The sequence below is a fragment of the Leptidea sinapis genome, chromosome 41 (assembly GCF_905404315.1).
Source record: "Leptidea sinapis chromosome 41, ilLepSina1.1, whole genome shotgun sequence".
Lineage (NCBI taxonomy): Eukaryota > Metazoa > Arthropoda > Insecta > Lepidoptera > Pieridae > Leptidea > Leptidea sinapis.
Window position 1 is genome coordinate 2,448,893 of NC_066305.1, and position 22,314 is coordinate 2,471,206.

The following is a 22,314-nucleotide window of genomic DNA, read 5'->3' on the forward strand; positions in this document are numbered from 1 at the left end:
CGCCATTTTAATCTTTTTATAGTGTTGTCTATCCTTTCTAATTTCGTTTTCTTCTTGATTTATGTTAGTCGTACCTTGTCTTTCCTTTTGATTTTTAACATGCTTCTTTCAATGCTTTGTTGACACACTTTTAATTTTTGCATATTTTTCTTTGTTAAGGACCATGTTTGGCATCAATATGTCATGCAAGGTGTAATGCACAGATTGAAAACTTTGCTCTTAAGTTTCTGCGAGATTTCATTATTTTTCATTATATTTTTTAAAGACCAGTATCTTCTCCAAGAACTTGCCACTCTTTGCTCTATTTCCTTGTCCATGAGGTTTGTGGGGGATATGATTTGGCCCAAATATGTATATTCTTCAACATATTCGATAGTATTAGATAGGTAAAGAAGTCAACCCTAATGTCGTCAGAAGAGGTAAGAGTCACGCGATAGAAAGAGAGACAACTTCTAGGTGAATAAAAATGTAGGTTAGTAGCGCTGTGTGATCTGAATTACACCTTATTGTATGATCTCCAGAGTCCCTATTTCTTTAATTGATTTTTCGGAGTGACATTTCTGTACGTGTACTATTATAATATATTCTTTGTTTTTACGATAGAACCGTTTTGAGCACTTTTGAAGTACTTTTGAAGTCTAGCACTTATATAAAGAAAAAGTAAAAAAAAGCAAAACAGAGAGACACAGATAATGATGGCATTTATCTTATTTGAAAATTATTGTGATCTGGAGTGAAAAACCAAGGAGAAAAATGTCGAGAAAGTTTAAATATGGCAAATTATGTTTCCGCCAATTTGGTTGGTTATATTGCTTAACTATCTTGTCACCACAAACACTCACCTTTATAAAGTTCTGGATGCCATTTGTGGTCTTCTTCATCAGCTCCACTTGATGCTTGATCCTAAAACCCTCAATTTCTTCTCAATATTCTCAATTCGCTCATAAACAGCGGAGCTTTGATATAAAAACATACAAAAAAAATACCGTCGATTTGTATTTCTTACTGGCTTATTGAAGTCGGTTGAAAAAAACCTAACAAAGGGCCATTTAGTTGTGTTTTGAAATCGTAATTAATAATAGGTGTGCAATAGTAAACGATTAGCAGGTAAGAAAAATTTTCTGCGCACGCGATATAGTGACGCATTGAACAGTGTTTATTTTGTGAACCCCCGATTAGGCAAACTAAACAAGTAGGTATACAATATACCCTATCCTTCTTGCTTGTTTCGGTCTACACCTCGCTTAGAGAAGAATTTCTTTCTTTCTTATTTAAAAAAATGTGTATGATTTTTTTTAATTGACGTATCTTGCATAGTCAATAGATTATCTGTGGTCAGATCTGATACCAAAGGATCATAAAAAAAAGTCGAACTCCATACATAGTACAAATACAAAACCTACATAAGTTCTATTATTAAACATACATGATTGAAATTAAAATCACTATATTTTAAACTTGCTAATTTTATTATCTATTTCCCCTATTTTCATTGAGCTATACTCTCAACATTCAAGGCACAATATATCATTTAAGTAATTTATAAAAACATACTCGGAAACAAACACCCTCATCACATAAATGTTTGCACTACCGGGATTCGAACGCGGAACACCTCAGGAGGCAGGATCACTTACCACTGGCCTATATGGGTCATCAAAATAAAAAATAATCATTATGTAGGCAGTCCGATAACTTAATTTTATAAGTTTATGTAAATATTAACTCATCACACACACTGAGCATTCCAGTTCGTGGCAGAACCTGTTATCTAAATTCAATGACAACTAAACTAAGTCAAAGGTTAATCAAGAGGATTCATATTATGGCAGAACAAAAAAAAAATGTGCCATATGAAATTGCATTTAATCTATACTAATATTATAAAGCTGCAGTGTTTGTTTGTTTGAACGCGCTAATCTCTGGTACTACTGGTCCGATTTGAATGATTCTTTCAGTGTTGGGTAGTCCATTTATCGAGGAAGGCTATAGGCTATGTTTTTTTTCAAAATTAGGGTTCCGTAATAAAATTGCTATTTTGTAACACAAGGTGTAAAATCGAAAACCTATTTTTGCGCGCCCTGCAAAAACTATTGACAATAGAACAAAATGATGTACAGGCTATAATATAGGCAATATTTTATTACTTATAAAACTATCGCGTGAATTATACTTTATATGGCAAAACAACGTTTGCCGGGTCAGCTAGTTTCCTTCATATAGACGAGCGCGCCGCACTGAGCATTCGAGAGCAGCAATATGGTGAATTTTGTAGATTTTGTTAGTTTAAAAATGATTCGAATTTGGTTCTATTTTCAAATAATGCTGCTTCAGTGTTTAGATTGTTAAATTCTCTATACAATGACGTAAATTTTATTCTAAAATTAATTATCCAGTATGGAGTTAGCTCGACATAAATTAAAATTTACTCAGAAATTTATACACCATATTTTTTTTTATCCTGCTTCAGTGTTATTAACCTATTTTGAAAAAAAAATCACATATTATGTACTAAATGTAAGAAAATTATTATGTTTGAAGTTTTAAAAAGTATAACAATTTTCGTTTAATGTCCTATGATCTATATATAGAGTCCTTTTAATGGTGGCTCTTTACTTAATTTACTCCATACGGTTAATAAATCCTAGATATCTCAAGAACATTTCAGCAGATCCGAATATCTGAGTAAACGTTGTGTAGCATTTAAAGGTGCTAATAATTAATATGATGACAAGAAATATTACATTCCAAAATACAATAAGTAGATACAAGTCTTATCTTAAAGCTGTTTTTTTTTGCAGTGCAGAGTTTAAGTTTCAGACAACTCTTTTGTTTCAAAGACGTTCTTAATTTCCATAAATGTCAATTTGCAAATTATTATTACCAAAAATTTCAATTACGCAATAAATATAAATTTAGAATGATTACGTTCTATAAATTCCAAGATCAAAAAGTACACGTTAATATTCAAATCAATTTATCAATTAGCGTCCCTTCAATTCAAAGGCAAATAAATATCTGCCATCAGAAGTTGCTTTATTAGGACCAAGAAACGTCAAGAGTGCACAGACATTTATGTGCACATACAATTATCGATAGTCAATTGGTTACGTCAGTGCTGGGGCTGCTGCTTCGACTGCTTTGACAACCGACGACAGCAAACGTCGCAAATATGTCGGTCTCAGTGAGTCATACATCTTTGTGCCGTTTGGTGTCGAGACACTTGGTCCGTGGGGCCCAGAGGCGCGGAGTCTGGACAAAGTACTATCTTCACGCCTCAATAGGGCTTCTGGCAACCCAAGCGCTGGCAGCTATTTCGGTCAACGGATCAGCCTAGCTATAGCTATATGTTGTATACAACATGGAAATAATGTCAGTATTCTTGGTACGCTTCTTCCTAATCATAGTTATAATTTAACGTAATCATAGTATTGTAAATATAGTTATAAGATTTGTTTTGTTTGAATAAATAAGTTGTACTATTAATAACTAGCTGTAACCCGCGATTTCGTCCGTATACACCATGTCAGTTAGTGTTTCAATACTGCCAATACAAAACAATCACATATTTCTAGGCGACACTAAATGCCAGCGACCTTGAGCGATATGAGTTCACGGCTGCTGGCCTGCCATCTATGTAACAAAGCCAATATTTTCAAAATTCTTGCGTGGAAAACAGTTTATATGCTTACAATCCTCGTTATTCACTACTAATCTGAATAAATGAACCTACACAAAAAAGTACAAGCTATAAGAATAACTTTTCTGAGAAAAGTACCAAAAATATGTGGTAGTTCAAAAGGCTCGGCAGTGTTAACTATAACCAACAGCAAGAATTAGCAACCTACAAATAAGACTTAAGGATATCATGATTAAGTAGTGTTCATAGCTCTAAATGCTATACTTTCACCACAAAACTTATCTAAAAACACCATGTTTGCGTGTTTTCTACTTACTCTTCGCCTTAACGTAGCGTTCGTAAGAAATGTTTTCGTTCGATCGTTTTTTCTCTGACTAAGCAAATCCGACTACCACAAAAAAGTTTTTCCTCCTTATAATATCTTTTATTAGTATAGAATAAAGATACTATGCGTATAAAGATGTTTTGAACATGTTGTTTATTATTGTATTTACAAAAAGTTTTTCAGATGTCTTATTATGTACTCAATACATTGTCTGTACATTCTCATGATTAATATTTCTTATAGTGTTAAGATTTAATTTTTTTATGGTATCTTATAGCTCATAATTCCATTACGTTTTGTTTTTCTTTTACTTCAATTAAATCTCTGTAGGATATTTTTTGTTAAATTGTTTTTATTTTTCATTTTTACCAAGTTTATTTGCAATAAACCACCTCTCATTACTTCGCGCTCGCTTAATAATGTCTTTGTGGCGACATTGTGAGACAGGTCGTTCCCTTCCCTAAAATATGCTGGATATTATCGATAAATAGCTTCCTCGATACTTCCAGTGAGAAACCTCGACTCATCAAGCAATCTTTGCCATTTTTTTTACTCCTTGCTCTCTGGCAGGGTCTTATACTGCTCGAGAAAATCTTCCGTACTTGCCAAACCAGGTCCCAACCGACTATAATTTTGACAATAAGTGCCTTGCCACTTGAATGTCATTCAAGCTCAACATTCGATGTAGTATTAAATAGTAAAATATATAACTTTTGACATGCATAAGTGTAATTTTTTTGACTGTTTGTTTTGTAGTTATTATTATTTAAATTGTAGTTATTTTAATTAATATTATGAAGCAAGTACAACTAATGTTCTTGCTTCATAATAATAATTAGTAGTAAAGTACTAAGAAACAAGTACCAAAAATGAAACTAAGGAACACTAACGACATAATATCAATCTCTCCGGCAAGTACCAACTACGGAAAAAAGAATATTCCCAAAGAAATCAAATTAATATAAAACCAGTTAAAATGTAAGCTATACCCTAAACCACGGACGAGTAAAAAAGAAGTAGGTACTCCGCGCCGTGGTATTAGCAAGTGAAGCACCGATAAGCTAGTGTGTGTGCGGTTACAGGGATTACTAGTTACACTATTTTTTCTCCCTTAAATAATCATATATGGCCACAAATACTTATATAGTATCGTTTTTACACTTTTTCACAACGCAAGACGACATTTTAAAATATTTTATTGAGACGCAAACTGATCTGTCACAGACGATGACAATTGTCATAATGGCCGCCTATCGGCCTGTTTTAGTTTAAGTGTGTGCATGGGACTATGTATTTACACGTTAATCGGCTTGTTTTGGTGCTACACTGTTATGTAAGGTGACACGGTGTCCTTATTTTTTTACTAGTCCGTGCTCTAAATATACTGGAAATAAGTTGACTAATAATAATAATAATAAAACAATCCATTTGTTTTTAAATTTACTTGTGTTACGGAAGTACTCTTTAACTTTGGCACAAATTACATCTACGCCCAATGTCTTTACCATCTTGTTCAATAAGTTTCTCTGTCTATGGGAATATTAAGTATAACTTTGTTAAATTTTAATTTCTCATATAAGTGAATTGTAAAAATTCTTTATTAAAATAAATATCTTAAACAATGCCCTTTAACCACTTTTGATAATTAGTGAATTTTCAGTGTTTTTTTTTTGGATTCGAACATTAATAATGCTCTATTTACATGCTTATTTAAGAGTTTAATTTTTTTTAATGAAAATAAGGTACGAGATGAGCAGGACGTTCGGCTGATGGTAATTGATATGCCCTGTCCATTACAATGCACTGCCGCTCAGGATTCTTGCAAAACCTCAAAAATTCTGAGTGCCACTACAACTTATAACAATAATTTTAAATATTTTACTCACCCATATCAAATAACTTATGAGTGCAAGAGTAGCCAATATACATACAAACAACCAATTATCCAAGATAACATAATAATATCATTACAGATTAAGTTTTACATAAAATTTGTACTGTTAACATACTTACCTTTTTTGTACAGTACTTTTGTAAAAGAACGCATGCACTTTTCGTGTTTTGCTGAAAAAGTAATTTCATCAAATTTGTCTGGAATATTCTTTTTAAGACTGGTTTTACGGGGTGTTTTAAATTTTTCAGTGGTTTTATTTTCAACTAATACTTTTGCTCACTGTCATCTCAGAAATACCCATAATCTCTGCGGTATTCTTTACGCAATCGCCTGATGAAGACAAGAGAAGACAAGAATGATGCTTCGGCCAATTTTTGTAGACATGTTGTTTTGATGAATAATGTCTATAAGGCATTCATTATCATAACCTTTTCAGACACAGAAATAGGAGTGCGTTGAGCGCATTTTTCAGTGGTGACAGAATGTCCTATTTGGTCGACGAACCTGACTCAGCATCCATGATTCGTTATGTTATGACAAGATAAGATAAGATCATTTATTTGTAGTCATGGGTATACATAGATGTTTTTGAAATCACAATAAAGGTTCTCCATTCCTTGCCCGCATGCTGTGGCGTACAAATAGTAATTAATAACAAGTCAAACAAATATATATATACACAATGACAGTTAATAATTGAATATTTTGAAATAACATAATATAACAAGTGAAATTGGTAAAAAGAAATTGAATTAAGTAAAATGATATTTAAAAAAAATGTTAATTGAGTGTTATATCTGAAAAGAAGTCTTTTATGGAATAGTACGATTTTGTCACTAGCACATTAAATAGTTTTTTTTTAAACACGTCAACTTATTTTATGTGATACCTACTATCTTGTTAAATAGACAACAACGAAATAAAACAAAATAAAGAAAACTTAACAACAAACAAAAACTTAACAACTACAACGGTAAAGCAAGAAGAGCACATTCAATCATAACGAACGGTCAGAAACCGAATGAACAAAACAATATGGCGACCAGTCATACCTGTCACTACGACCAAGATTATTGTAACATTATCTACGTATTTCTTCTATAGACGAGCCAAATGTTTAGAGCTTCTTCAAAGCAAAGTTTGCACAATAAATTTACATTTTAATTTTTGGATGTATTTAATGCTATATTACAAAGAGAAAACGTTGTGCAGTATTTAATTATATGTATATAGACTACACTTATAATTTTAAAATGATATTTTAGTATATTTCAACACCCACAATTGAAAATTATTTGTTGTTGGCAGCACCATTGTTTACATTTTTGATCTGGAATTATAATTCCGACTATACACTAAAATATTCTATGGTGAACGGCACAGAACGGGACCCGCCGTGGTATCATGCAATGGCGTGGGAGTCGCGTCTGTACTAAGGCTGACGCAAAGAGTATAATAATATATAGGGAAAAGAGAGCCCTCTCTACGCATTATGAGCTGTCTATTTGAAAGCTGGCGCCATCTGGAGATTGGCCCCGAAAATAACTATATATAAGCTCGAAATTATAAAATTCATTTTTAATGTTCTCACGCAATTAAATAATTAACTACTTTTTAATGTAGGTATTGCAATTTTTTACCATGTTGAAATTGCGCGTCGAGTTAGTTATCTAATTTTGTCACAACATAGAACATAAAGGATAGATTTTGTAGTGTAAATGCAAAATGGAACACGAGAGCTACATACATGATTACATGCGCAAACGCTAGGCGTAGCCGCCATTTTATGACCAGTGGGCAGTAACACAAATAAAGAAAAGTTGAAAGGTTTCAAAGCGAGTGACAGCTGCCAAAGCTTTCATTTTCGGGCCAACTAACAGATGGCACTACAGTCTTCTGAAAACGTCACTTTAAGGCGTCTGTCCCACCCCTGGGCTGACGTCTATAGAGCGTACTTTGCTCAGACTTAGAGCGCTTTCGCACTCAGTCCGATCCGTACCCGTGAAAATACGGTCCGGTGTCATCGTAGAACTATTTCTAACGGTGGACGGAAAGAAATCGGATGACGGAAGCCGGAACTAGTGCGTAAACACTAAACTAGGTACCATAGAAATAGTTCTACGACTACTTCGGACCGTGTTTTCACGGATACGGATCGGATTCGGATCCGACGTAGTGCGGAAGCGCTCTTATGTAAAACTTTCTGAGTTCAAGCTTAACACAAACTTTGATTTGGTATTTATAGTCATTTGACAGCTGAGATTATGCTGAGCTTTGAGATAAGGCAAAAATTAATTATTATTAGTCGATTATTCTTAAGAGTTTGACAAGAGAAAGGATTCTCAATTTATTTAAAATCTTGCTACATATACTGACATTATTCCAAATATCTTATTTAATATAATATAATCTAAGTATTTTCAGTATATAAGATAATTAGATCATTATCATTTATTTAAATTTGAACCCCTAGATACAATTGGCATCACTGATTCTCGTATTATACGGGTATTTTAAAACGACAAACAGTTGTGATGATGCAAGGAATTGTAGATCTCTTTTTTGTTCGGCTTATAGTCTTAAGTTTTTCATAAGTCGTCGTTATGGTGGACTTAAGCTTCTTAGCGCGTACTCAAAGTGATGTTTATAAATACGGACTTCGACTCAACTCGCTATAAGTCTGAGCAAAGTCAAGTCTATGTACGCTCTATGGATCTCAGCCTAAATGTTGGGACTTGGGGCTAACAAATTCGAGGGGAGAATTCCTTGAAAATGCCTCTGTATTATTATTATTATAATTTTGTCATATAAATAATCGTATTACGCTGGTCTCAGATCATTTTGTATTAACATGGTCGATTTCAAAGCTGGATGAAGTGAGGCGAATATCAAATTATTTATCTCTCTTAATTCTTCAAACTGACGCATAGTCTAATACCTATGTAGATTTAATTTCGGCAATATCTGAACTTAATTTAGTGGGATCTTTTAATAGTTTTGTGCAATCGAGATGATCAAATAAAATAGGGAGGTAATTTTTTGAGTTCCCGCGCCACAATCACTGGAATTAATTAAGGATCCATTCTTTTAAAGACACTTATTATATTAAGAATCAAACCCTATTTTCAATGTCGTGGATAAATGTGTCGCCCGATATCTGCTTACGAGCACCGCTAACCGCACAAATACCGCACCCGCACCGTACCGCACTCTCCTATGTGTGTGTGTGTAACAATCAATCAAGAGATTATCAAATCTCTTAGATACAGCGCTTTAAATTCATCTCTTAACCGTACCAAAGAATATGTAACAGTACAAATAACCGTACATTTAAAATAGTACAAAAATGAGTCAATAGATGGCGTTCGTCGTAGTAAGAACTAACTGCGATAAGGATTTACATGTTGACGTAAAAGATAAAATCAGTGTGGTTTGGATATTATGTAAAATAAGCACAAATCAATCTAAATTAAATCCTAAGTCCATATTCCAGAAATCGTCTCAAATACGAAACTGTTATCAGCGTATGTTATCTCTTTACTGCATAGTAATATGAACAACACACTTGATTAAAGATAGATATTGCAACTTAGATTCAATTCAAATCTACTACTCATCAACAGATGGCGCCACGTTTTTTTTTCTCTCTGTAGAAACATCAAAAATGATTCAAATAGAATCCTTTAATAAACACCCCGAGTACTGAAGTAGTTGAATGATTATGTATATACTTTCTATAGAATTCGTCTTAGTTCCGAATAAGCTTATAATAGAAGCCAGTAGAATAGATAGATTTTGGAAAGGCCCGCCTGTAAATCTCTTGATTCCTCTGGTATCGCAGAACTTACCAGTAGATGACCCTGTTTGTCCTCTGTTTCGCTAAAACATTTCCTGCTATTAAATATACAATAACATAAATTAATTAATTATGTTGCGTTATCTGTTTACGAGTGAGTCGCGGAAAGCCGCAGATGAATATATTTTATACTTGTGCTCATAATATGACGCGAACACAATATTATTATGTAATTGTTAGTCTTAGATCATTTTTTTTTATGAAAATAAGGGACGAGACGAGCAGGACGTTCAGCTGATGGTAATTGATACGCCCTACCCATTACAATGCTGTGCCGCTTAGGATTATTGAAAAACCCAAAATTTCTGAGCGGCACTACAACTCCGCTCGTCAGCATGAGACATAAGTTGTCAAGTCTCATTTGCCCAGTTATTCCACTAGCACCGGCGCCCTTCAGACCGAAACACAGTAATACTTAAACATTACTGCTTTACGGCAGAAATAGGCGCCGTTGTGGTATCCATAATCTAGCCGGCATGCGGTGCAAAGGAGCCTCCCACTGGTATAAGTTATACGTCTAGATAGACTGTGACAGCTGTGAAATGTTGAAAAAACTTGAGTTTGATAATGCACGCACACTAACACAAAGTGACATACAAATCGCGAGTGTAAAACGTAGAGTGTCACGCACACGTAGAGTAATAAACCCGGCCTATCTAGACTTATAAATTATCTAAGTTGTTAGTGTTGGTGAGGGTGGCTGTATGAAGAAGTGAAACAACGCCCCTGCGTCCGCGCTCCTTTTAGGAGGCTTCATATCGCAAAACAGAAATGAATTTTTGTTTCATGTAGTTGACCGCGCGGCTTCAAAATTGCCTATTCAATTGCGAAAAAATTATCGCTCATAAAGAGTCCAAATCAGAAATATTTTTATATTATTCTCTAATTTTGAGAAAACAAATGTTTTTTCTGTAATTATGTACTTGATAGTGACTAGAATTTTTGTTTGACGTTGTTAGAAATATAATAATATTCATTTTATATCCTAAAGAGTCCTCGCTGATGGCTTGTAGCAGCCTAGCGAAACTCTCTTAGCGTGCAATGATCGATCGTTTGACAGATGATGGCTATAATCTTGTAAAAAACGGAGATAGCCGAAATCCACTACGTTTTAAGCAACTGTTCGCTTTCAAACTTAGCCGGATTATACTTCGTCACCCTATTGTAAATACCATTTCGAACTTATGTCAAATCTCGCTGCACGTTTCACACTAAACTAAGCAGTGAGAGGAGGGCTCTTACGTTACTTACGTAGTATTTACATCCTCTTTGGTTTGTAGAATGAACACGCTGGTCCGATTGTATTCTTAATTCAAAAGAAACATTTTTTTTACAAATGTGCTCTATAGCTGGCATCTCAAAATAGCATTTCCAGTTTAACCGAGTGTTAAGCGTGTATTTGAGTACAGCATAGGGGCGTCTACTGCGAGACTCGGACCTCGGCCTAGCTGTACGTTAAAGCGAAGTAAAAAAAGAAACTAATAGATTGTTAAAATTATTTGGACACAGCACAAGTTCGGGGGATGGAGTTTGGCCTTCATAAAACCGGCTAAAATATCTGTGATTGTTTTTTGTCTTATTACCGCGAGTATCACAATAAGTATATGTATAATTATTTTAAAAAAGTTAATGAAGATAATGCCGCCTATACTATAAAACAAAAAAGTAAAAATAAATTTTCTTTTTTTTAATGGAAGAGGAAGACAAACTTGCGTACGGGTCACCTGGTGGTAAATGATCACCGCCGTCCACAATCTCTTGCAAAACCAGAGCTATCACAGGAGCGGTTTAACAAAGGTGTGGCGCTTTTTTCGAAGGTACCCAGGTCGTATTGTCCCGGAAACACCGCACAAGGAAGCTCATTCCACAGCTTGGTTGTACGTGGAAGAAAGTTCCTTGATAACCGCACTGTGGAAGAATGCAACACATCCAGATTGTGGGAAAGACATCCTAATTTGTGGTGTGTCGTGCGAAGGTGGAATGCGGCGGCAGGAATCAGGTGAACAGTGAATTAGGAAACAGCTGTTCGGACACCCCGTGATAGATGCGGTAGTAGAGACACAATGAAGCGACGTCTCTAACCACCGCCATGTGATCGAGCCATTCACAGAGCACCCGACTGGATCCCGACAATTCGAGCAGCTCTGCGTTGCACGCGGTCAAACAGTTGAGGTGCGCCAGACCAGAAATGACAGCAATACTCCATATGTGCCCGGACCTGCGCTTTGTAGAGCTCTAGAACGTGGACCGGCTTGAAGTATTGCCGTGCTCTATTTGTGACGCCCAGCTTCTTCCAAGCCAATTTAACTTTGCCTATCAGATGACTGCGGAATTGGCAATCGTTCAAGATTTCGAGGCCCCGATACTACCCGAGGCAATAAGGATAGTGTACTTCTAAAAGCGACGATATGACGACTATATGGGGTTTTTTAGTGGTAATTTCCAAACATCATTTTGAAGTGCCAAGTTAAACAAAATTGCGACATAAGTTACTTATAATTATATATATCTGACTAGCAGATGCCCACGACTTCGTCCGCGTAGATAAAGGGCTTGAATAATAAGCAAGTTTGGAATTGAAGATTATCATGTCCTATTCCAGTTCCGGTTCCCATTTTCGCTCCCGTTCACAACATATTATATGAATCTTATAGTATATTGTAGCTATAACTCATGGACGTGGATTTCAGTTTATCACAAATCCCGTGGGTGCCATGGATTTTTCCGGGATAAAATGTAGCGTATGTCCGTTCCCAATCTCTAGTCTATCACTGTACCAAATGTCATCAAAATCGGTTCGATAGCTATGGCGTAACACAGCAAATCAAACAATGTTTTTGGGATTGCTCCTGGATGACACCATTAGATGGGAATGACATATTTCTAACGTTTGTAGCAAGATCAACAAATTTGTTTATGCTCTTCGGCAAATAAAAAAAGTTACTTGTTTACAAACAACATTATTAGCTTATCACGCTTACATTGAGTCTGTTTTGCGTTACGGACTATTCTTGTGGGGTAATTGTACAAATATTTCTAGGGTTTTCATATCGCAAAAAAAATGTGTGAGAGCTATTTGCAACGTGCCACCTGATGAGTCTTGCAGACCTCTGTTTGGAAAACTTGGACTATTACCACTTGCTTGTCTTTATATCTATGAACTGTGTGTATTTGTGAAATTCAATAGTGATTTATCCAAGAATGTGTGACACTAACCCTCAAAGAAACCGCCGGGATCCAAATAGACTAATTTTCGACGAAATCCCACTGACCTTGCAGTATGACAAGAGTTGTCTTGCTATGAGTGTCAGAATATACAATAAAATGCCCATTAATTTAAAATTATCAAATAAAATACTTTTTAAGAAAAAACTTAAACACTGGTTAAGTGAGCGACTATTTTATACGATAAATGAATTTCTGAACGCGAGTAATGTCATAACATAAAATGTGAAACTTTTTGTTAATAATTAATTAGACAATATTTATTATTATTATGTTAGTCTGTTATTACTTTATTATTATGTGAGTCTGTAATTCTGTATTATTTTTTAGTATTATGATAATTAATATTTATTGTTTCTGACATGTAGACATATATCATCTAATCTTGTTATGTGTTATTTACCTTATACTATTAACTGTATTAAATTAATTTGCATGCCTAGTTAAGTCTGGCGCAACATGTGAAACTGTAACATTATACCATCGTAACATACCATGTTTATACGCAAATAAAAAATTTGATTGATTGATTGATTGATTGATTGTAAAAGCGTAACAAAGAAACTTACATTCACATTTATAATATTAGTATATATAAATATATTATATATGATGTAATGTCGATACGAAATGTACTTACTGGTTTCAGGTTTCATTACTTAAAAATAAAAATAAAAAATGTTGTAGAGACACAATATTTTTTACTTTTTGGTTACCTTGCTTTATAGTACAGGTATTCATGCTTGCTGTCAGTATTTTTTTTATTTGTTTTTTATTTTAATTGTATAAGGAAAATTTCCATATACTACTTACATTGCGGATACCAAGGACAGACGTAACTCTGTCCAATTGTGAACACATCATATCACTACATCTGCTTAGACCAACCAAAAATTTTGGCAAAAGAAAATAAATTTCTTCTTGTACGTTACTTGTCTCATTGTACGTGACACCATTGCTACAAAAAATTCAATAGAGAATTATTTAATAGCCTGAGGTCGGTCGCTCCATTCCCAATATGTCCCAACTAAGAAAGTCATTTATGTTAGGTTGAGCACCTACCTAACCTTTACCACAGAAAAGTTTTGTAACGAAATTCTTCTGAATTTCGTTATTAAGGTAGTAAGTAGTTGTGGTTAAGTTAGTAGTATCTAGTATATTAGAACTGACATCAAAAATAATTCTAAAATAATGAATTTTGAGAAAATAAATGCCTTTTACTGTCTTATCGTTTTAACAGCGTTTGCTGCAGAACTGTAGCCAATCCTTTAATATGAGGCCCCATTGTAATTTGAAATCCAGAGTAATGCCAAGGAATATATCAGATTCCACCATTTTTCACCTCTACGTTTAATAAAACACTCGCATTTTTGATATTTGGTAGGTACGGTTAATTTTATATATTTCCTTTTCTTCCTATGTAACATTCGTTTTCTTGTTACGAAGGTCACCAAACGGGTAAAATAAATGTTAATAAAAATGTAACTTTTACGCAAAAACCTAATTCTAAATTGAAATAACATGTGTTTTAATCCTTAAAAAACAACCTATTGTTTTAAAAAAATCGAATTATCTTAAATATGGCTAGGATTCATCGTTCTATTTAAAATTCCGAGTCTCTAGGTATTAATTTGGCTTAACTATCTTTTGGTAGGCTATTTGTGGTCTTCATCACACACACTCTTTATAAGATGCTTCTTTTATATATTATACTTTAAGTCAAAGTTCTTCTTTTGATAGAAACATTCACAAGTAAAGTTGTTACAAATTCAAGAGCAGGCACATGTAAATATTTTTGTGGTTTCCCTTCACAATACTATAAACCTAACAGTCAATAATTACGGCTACATTTAATTTGACCAACATAAAGCCATACCTAAACGACCCTACAATACACAATTACAATAATTAATGAAATGCTAAGAGATAATGTAGTAAAAATAATCACAAAAAAATATAATATAATTGGTAAAAATAGTATTCGTTGTTGCAACAAAGGCTTATTGTTCAAATCATCGCAAGGTACTTGTGGACACCATCCATCCATCGGCAGATCTGTATTTTTTTAAATTTCTAATCTGGAATATCATTTCGAGTTTCATACGTGATAACGTATTAAACGAAATATATTAAGTAACAAACTAACAAAAAAAGGCAGCTTAAATGAATGATTAAAACGCGTGTAATTAAAAATTAATTCTTAAATTAATTATTTAAGCCGCGTCCACGTAAACACGACCTTAAATAATCCAAGGAACGAAATTTATACTAAAAAATAATTCCAGTTAAATCACAGAGAGATTTGAACTTGATTTTTAGGAAACAGACAACAGTAGCGTCGCAACGCGAGCCAACTGCTGGAGGCCATCTTATATTGTTCTGCCTTTGATGATACCCACGTACTTCCCACTCACCTGGCATCTGCCACCTGTCACCCTCTTTATTATTTTTATTTGTATAATTGACACTCGATAGGTACCCCCTATAAATTAGTGTTGGAATTCGGGTTATCCTAAATTAATTCCAAATATGGGTGTCCTCTTTGTGATTGGTTCCCTAGTTTACTTTGCTTTAATATAAAATACCAAGACAAGTAGTGGTTTACGGTGGAAGTTATTGTTTGCTGACCGCTGGGCGCTCACCGAAGCCGTCACAAGTCAAACAAATGAGGTGAGGTTGGCAGTTCAGAGAATTACATCAACAATACAAACAAGAACTCGGAGCGTCTGACGTCAGACGCTCCGAGTGGCTGGGGCCCGGTCAGTGTTCCGTCAGTAGTTCATGTTATTGATGATGGTGCAATTGTAAGGGCTGGCGGGTCAGTGGTGCTGCTCTCACGATGATGATACAATGGCTGGGCCAGATTGGCACACAAAGAGCGTCCGGCGAGCAGGGCGCGGGACGCGGGACGCGGCGTGCTCGAGATAACGCGATCGCTATCGGCACGGGGTCGGGACTCGGGCGCGATCATATCTGCCATCGGCGCTGCGTGACGCTCGACCCCGCAGAGGTCGAAGCGGACGGCCGCCTCGAGTCCCGGGAGAGCACGAGCTCTCGCCGCTGCCACCGGGTGTGCAGGTGCTGCGAGTGCGGCTGCCGTCGAGGACGACCTTGGCCGTCCTTGCGATAAGCGCGCGACCCCGCGGTTATAACAGCGGGCGCCGCCGCCGCGGAGTCACTCCGCGCCTGCGCTCGCTCGCACCAAGTACGCACGCGCACGCACGCACCCAGACACGCATCCGACACGCGCCACGGTGCTTCCCCCGCAGTGTCACAGTTTGTGTAACAGTAACCTGAATGTATGTGTCCAGTAGCATCGTGACGATGGACGCGGTGCACGAGAAACGAGTACTGAACGAGCTGTTGTCCGCAGATAGCGTGCCCGCAACGGTGATGAGGCGCGCGGGAGCGATGATGAACGGCGGCGGGGAGACGCCCGCGAGAGATGACGACGTGGTGATTACCGGGCTGTCGGGTCGCCTGCCCGACTCCGACAACATTGATGAGTTCGCGCAGCACCTGTTCGACGGCGTCGACCTCGTCACCGCCGACGACAGGCGGTGGACTCCAGGTAACCTCACTGAACTCTAGCTAACAATAATTCAGATGGTGACGACCACCATCTGAATTATTGTAATTTAATCATTATTAAAGTAAAATGGCTTACATTGATCGCTCTTGCATTGTCATAATATTTTTTTAAGACCATAACTAAATCTACCATAATAACAGTAAAGTTCGGAAATATGGAATCTGCAGGAAGAACATCCAAGGAACTCACTCGCCCCTCATATAGTAACGTAATGTTGTACACTTACAATTGTAGAATATTAACTCTCTGTAAAAAAAGTTTAGTAAATTCAATGCAGTCAAAGCATCATAAAGACTCTGAATGTAATAAGTATTCACATTGACGTACGCGGAACGGTCGATGTGTTTATGTATAAATAATATTATGTAAAATACTTAAGTTTTTACTCAAGCCCAATCACGACTCTAGACATAAAAACCATTTAATTATTTGCTTAAACGAGTGAGTTTACGTAGTTCTGAAATAATGTTCCTCTATTAATATTTTAATATTATAATTAAGTCTTTTTCCGTCGTCACTTATAATAAAAAGAAACTTATTTTTTTTAATTTTCTTGTTTGGTGCGCCGAAAATATTACGACATCCTACAAAATGTGTGGGGCAAAAGTAGGAGCGTAAATTGCCACGCAAAATAGTGCAGTCTCTCCCTTCCCCACTGGTGAAGTTCAATTAAAGAATATAACATATATATTTGTGGGGCTCCGAGCTGATCGGTCGAGCGACGGCCATTCCTATAATTTTTTTTTCTCTGGCCGTCCGGAGGAGGCAGGAGAAAAAGAAGAGAGATGTCCATGGGTGTCGTCCAGGCCCATTATGCCTTACGGTATTTCAAGAGATTTACTACAAGAGTGGAAGAATGCACCGACAGTAGACACCGACACCGACAGGACAGTAGACTTAACATTTCTTAACATAAGGGAACTCTTAAACCCCGTCTACCAACACTTAGAGATGTTACAGATGGCCTTGGTATTCCTGACGAAGCAAAGCAGCGTATCTAACTTAGACAATTTATACGTCTAGATAGAGTCTCTTGTTGTTAGACAACCGATAAAAAGGCCAGGTTTAATACTTTTGTGTGCGTGACAATCTACGTCTTACACTCGCGATTTGTATGACACTTTGTGTTAGTGTTTTTCATACGAGTAGTCTATCTAGACGTATAAAATATGATCTCTAAGGCCTATGCCGGGTACAAGATTGTGCATAATTTTATGCTTCATGTTGCTTATCTGTCGATTTCGTTAATTTGTTAAGGTCAAGGTTGCTATCGGATATCGGCAAAATTTAAGTACATTGTCAAACTGAAACGTGTAGAATGATATCGTAGCCTATACGGAAAAGGAAAAAGCCAATTTTCTTTGCAATATTTTTGCCTCTTACTGTTAATTGTTTAATGTAACTAAATACCATTTATCTGAATACACCGAACCACCTACCACGTGAACCTACTAAGTGAATCACCAGCTTCCTCACAGGGTAGCATACAGGTCGTTGTCTATGGTCGCTGCTCAGACGACTAGCCCGTCTACGGTGGTATACTAGGTAGTGGGTCTCCAAATCTCGAGCGATTGCCAATTGCGCTGTCACGTGGAAAGCAAAGCCAAGCCACCTGCTAATATCTCCCCCAGATTCTTCAACATGAATCAATAGAGCGAGACAATACTTGGAGCTGGAGCGAACACAAAACATCAAACTCGAGAGATTAGCATATAGTGGGAGTGCTTGGCTCGGAGGGAGCTGTTGAAATATAAGCATCGGTGCGCCAAAAGTCAGTTTTTTTTAATAAGGAACGAGACGAGCAGGACGTTCGGCTGATGGTAACTGATACGCCCTACCCTTTACAATGCAGTGCCGCTCAGGATTCTTGAAAAACCCAATAATTCTGAGTAAGCACTAACCTACAATTGCGTAAACATAACATGTCTCATTTGCCCAGTAATTTCACAAGCACTACACATTACTGCCTCATGGCAGAAATAGGCGCCGTTGTTGTGGTACCCATAATCTATGCGGCTTCCTGTGCAAAGGGGCCTCCCACTGGTGAAGTGGTGCAGTGCAATTGCAATATGCTCGTGCAATCAGGAGCTGTGGTGTGAAGTAACAGTAAACCGTTGAAATTTGTTTGTGGGTGCGGAGTGCGACATTACAATATTAATTATCCTTCCTTCCGTCCGATCGTGTAGTGTTTATATGGTTTCGTGCGTAAGTAACGTGGAATTCCGAATGACAAATATTGAAAAATAAACAGACACCAATATTATATTAATTACATTAACACAAGTACATTGGAACAAGGTAAACCAGCAGGAAGATGGATGCTGGGACAGCCCAGGCACTTCAACTTATCAATACATTTAATCCTGTGGTTACATACGGCGTACATTATCCTCGTTTGAGATTGTGCAAACAGCACACGAAGTCCCCCTTAAAGATTCCTTCGGCACACAGGCACCCGCCATAAAGCCTGGCCTATAACCAACGACTTGTCTGATACAACTAGTCTGATAGCGGAACGGCAAAAGTGTGCTCAAAGACAATGTAAGCACACTTTTCTCCTTAGAGCGCTTTTCCACTACACCGGACCGTGTTTTCACGGACACGGATCGGATTAAGATCGGACGTAGTGTAGACTAAAGCGATCCAAGTCGTGTGTCCACTCTCACTGTCCGAATAGGGTTCTAAATTCAATATACGTAATCTAAACTGAATAAATGTTTTACATTACTGCTTATTGACCAAGAATGTTTTAGACAACTGGAGTAAATGCGGCAATGTTCTGTACATTGTCGCACTCCGCACCACAATCAAAACATCAACGGTTTTACTGTTACCGTTGTACGTCAACTTCACACCACAGCTCCTGATTGCACGAGCATATTGCACTCGCACTGCACCACTTCACCAGTGGGAGGCTCCTTTGCACAGGAAGCCGGCTAGATTATGGGTACCACAACGGCGGCTATTTTTACCATGAAGCAGTAATGTGTAGTGCTAGTGAAATTACTGGGTAAATGAGACATGTTATGACAATTAACAAGTTATGTTTACGAAATTGTAGGTTAGTGCTACTCAGAATTATTGGGTTTTTCAAGAATCCTGAGCGGCACTGCATTGTAAAGGGTAGGGCGTATCAATTACCATCAGCTGAACGTCCTACTCGGCTCGTTCCTTATTAAAAAAAACTGACTTTTGGTGCACCGATGCTTAGATTTCAACAGCTCCCTCCGAGCCAAGCACTCCCACTATATGCTAATCTCTCGAGTTATATGTTTTATGTTCGCTCCAACTCCAAGTATTGTCTCGCTCTAGCTGTCGAAGCTTATGGTGAAGTATATTATGTTTACTTTATTTTTATATGACTTGAGTTGTCTATATGCATAGAAAGTCATTGCCTATAACTTATTATTTATGTCGATAACACAGACCCAACTAGCAGTTAATCAAATCAAAATCAATTTATTCACGTAGGTCACGGAAATGACACTTATGAATGTAAAAAAAAAAATATCTTATTGAATCTACCGCTACTTCGTAAAGGGTTGAGCTAATGAGAAGAAGTAGCAAGAAACTCATTGCCACTCTTTTATATCAAGATTTACATTTAAGTACATCGATTTACAAATCATTTCAAATTACAATATAAAATGTAAAATGATGCAACAGACACACTCAAACGTCAAATAGTCAATGTCTTACACGAGTAAGTCAAAAAAGTAAATGTAAATTAATACAAAAATTATTGAGTACAGTAGCTGCATCATCCACATACACCATAAATAAATAAAGGTATTCTGTGAGCATTTTATAAGCGATTATAAACAGCAGTTGTCACTTTGTCTATGGAGAACTTTATCCCACTTAAATAGAATACTAGCTGGCCTATGAAGTTGGTGCCAATTTAAATATAATGACCAATACGACCATAGATCATTTATATCTTTAGATAGAGCCTCTTGCGGCTAGGCAACCGATGTAAAAATGCCAGGTTTATTATATTTATTAGTTTATATTAAATGTTTTTTTTAATTACTAAATCTTCATAAAAAAACTGATAGAAAATTTATTTAATAACATTTGTAACTATTTCTCTTCGATAATTTATACGTCTAGATAGATTCTCTTGCTGTTATACAACCGATAAAAACAGGACAGGAATATTAGTTTAGTGTGCAAACAAGCTACGTCTTACACTCGAGATTTGTATCACCATTTGTGTTTAGGTGTGTGAACTGCTCAAAATAGGGGTTAGTTCTAAACTCTATTTATTTCGACGTTTTCACAGCTGTCATAGTCTATCTAGACGTATAAATGATCTAAGCTATTTATATTCTTAAGTATTACGTAAAAAAATATATTTTAACTTGATTTGTCATAAACTTAACTGGAACAAAAGAGCTAGTATCATTATTATGAAGCATATGAGTACACAAATTATACTCGTAAGGCTCACATAGATTTTCATTTTCCTCAATTTGATTGTTTGAAAACTGTCGGTAATGCTACGTCTGCACGATAGAGAAAATTTGATCAATATTTTCCACTTCTAACCACACTCTCCAGGTAAACCCAGCACCCTTTTATGCATAGGTCCGTTAACCTCCTATAGATGCAATTCTGCTAAAAAAGGAATTGTAAGTTGTTTTGGGTGTTATCAAAGTCAAAGTTTTTATTTGCATAAACATGTTAGATTGATGTTACATAAATATTATAAAGTACATGTTTGCCACATTTATGACGTGCAAATTTTTATAAAATACATTTCTAAATCATTAGTAACAATAATATCAATTTAACAAAAGATTAGTAGTAGTATTATATAGTATATAGTCAAGGTTTTAGTTGAAAATATTCGTCTAATGAATATAAGCAGTTTTTACTACGGTATATTTTCAATTTAGATAAGAAATTCCTATTTGACGATACCTCTCTTATTATTTTTGGGATGTGATTATAGATTTTTATGCACATACAAGAACAGTTTCTCTGAAATAATGTAGTTCTACAGCAAGGTACTTGTAGTTTGGTGGGGTCCCTGGATGGGAAAAGAGAACCGTTTTCCTGTTTACTAAATTCGCAAAATTTTTTTCGAACAAACATTCAGCACTCAAATATCACACGATACATAATCCTTCATAGGCTAGCTATAGCTGTACCAGTGACATTAAAATCTAAATTTGATACACGATCTTTTATTTAGATGAAAAATATTATTTCATTGTTTTGTAATAATCCTTTGACCTTGTTTTCAGTAAAATACTAAGAAAAGGTAAAATTATTTGAGAAATTTGGCCTACTTTGTTAAAAAGCATTAATAATTCTAACGCCAGTAGGCAACTTGGTAACTCATTGACACGTCTTCCACTGCTAACCAATCTTCCCTAGTGCTAGAATCGTATAAAACTCTGCCTTTAAAAGTGAAACTTTTATTACATCGTCTCAAACTTTTTCGTCTGTGTGTCGCATGTCGCGTGACGGTCGGGCGGCGCCTATAGTTCGCAGCGGCTGACCGTGTAGTGTATAGACTATTACTCATTTGTGCCAGTGCTAACACGCTATTTTGTTTGTTTTTATTATTCCACATTATTCATCCCAATTTTCCAAGTATAAAATTGAGATTGATAAAGCGATTTTTATACCCTTACACAAAAATTTTTAGTTAAATGTCTATAATGTGAAAAAAAGTTTCACTTTTACCGTGGTTTCATAAAAGCACACAATGCTTTTTTCTTTATTTCCCAATCCTTGGTCAAATTCTTAAAACAATTTTCTTTCTTTTTAA

The 22,314-nt window shown here is 36.0% G+C and overlaps 1 protein-coding gene across 4 annotated transcripts in view; it reads left to right on the top strand.

Annotated features, from left to right (window-relative positions):
- Positions 1-22,314, top strand: part of LOC126976522 (fatty acid synthase-like) — a 73,274-nt gene that overhangs the window by 7,843 nt on the left and 43,117 nt on the right. For 2 of the 4 annotated variants that reach the window (XM_050824892.1, XM_050824896.1), the window contains exons 1-2: positions 16,106-16,239; positions 16,314-16,511. In XM_050824892.1, coding sequence (XP_050680849.1) covers positions 16,334-16,511 — 178 coding nt within the window. In that variant the 5' untranslated portion in view covers positions 16,106-16,239; positions 16,314-16,333. Of the gene's footprint in view, positions 1-16,105; positions 16,240-16,313; positions 16,512-22,314 lie in introns of those variants that run through there. The other 2 variants (XM_050824894.1, XM_050824895.1) reach the window with 1 other exon arrangement.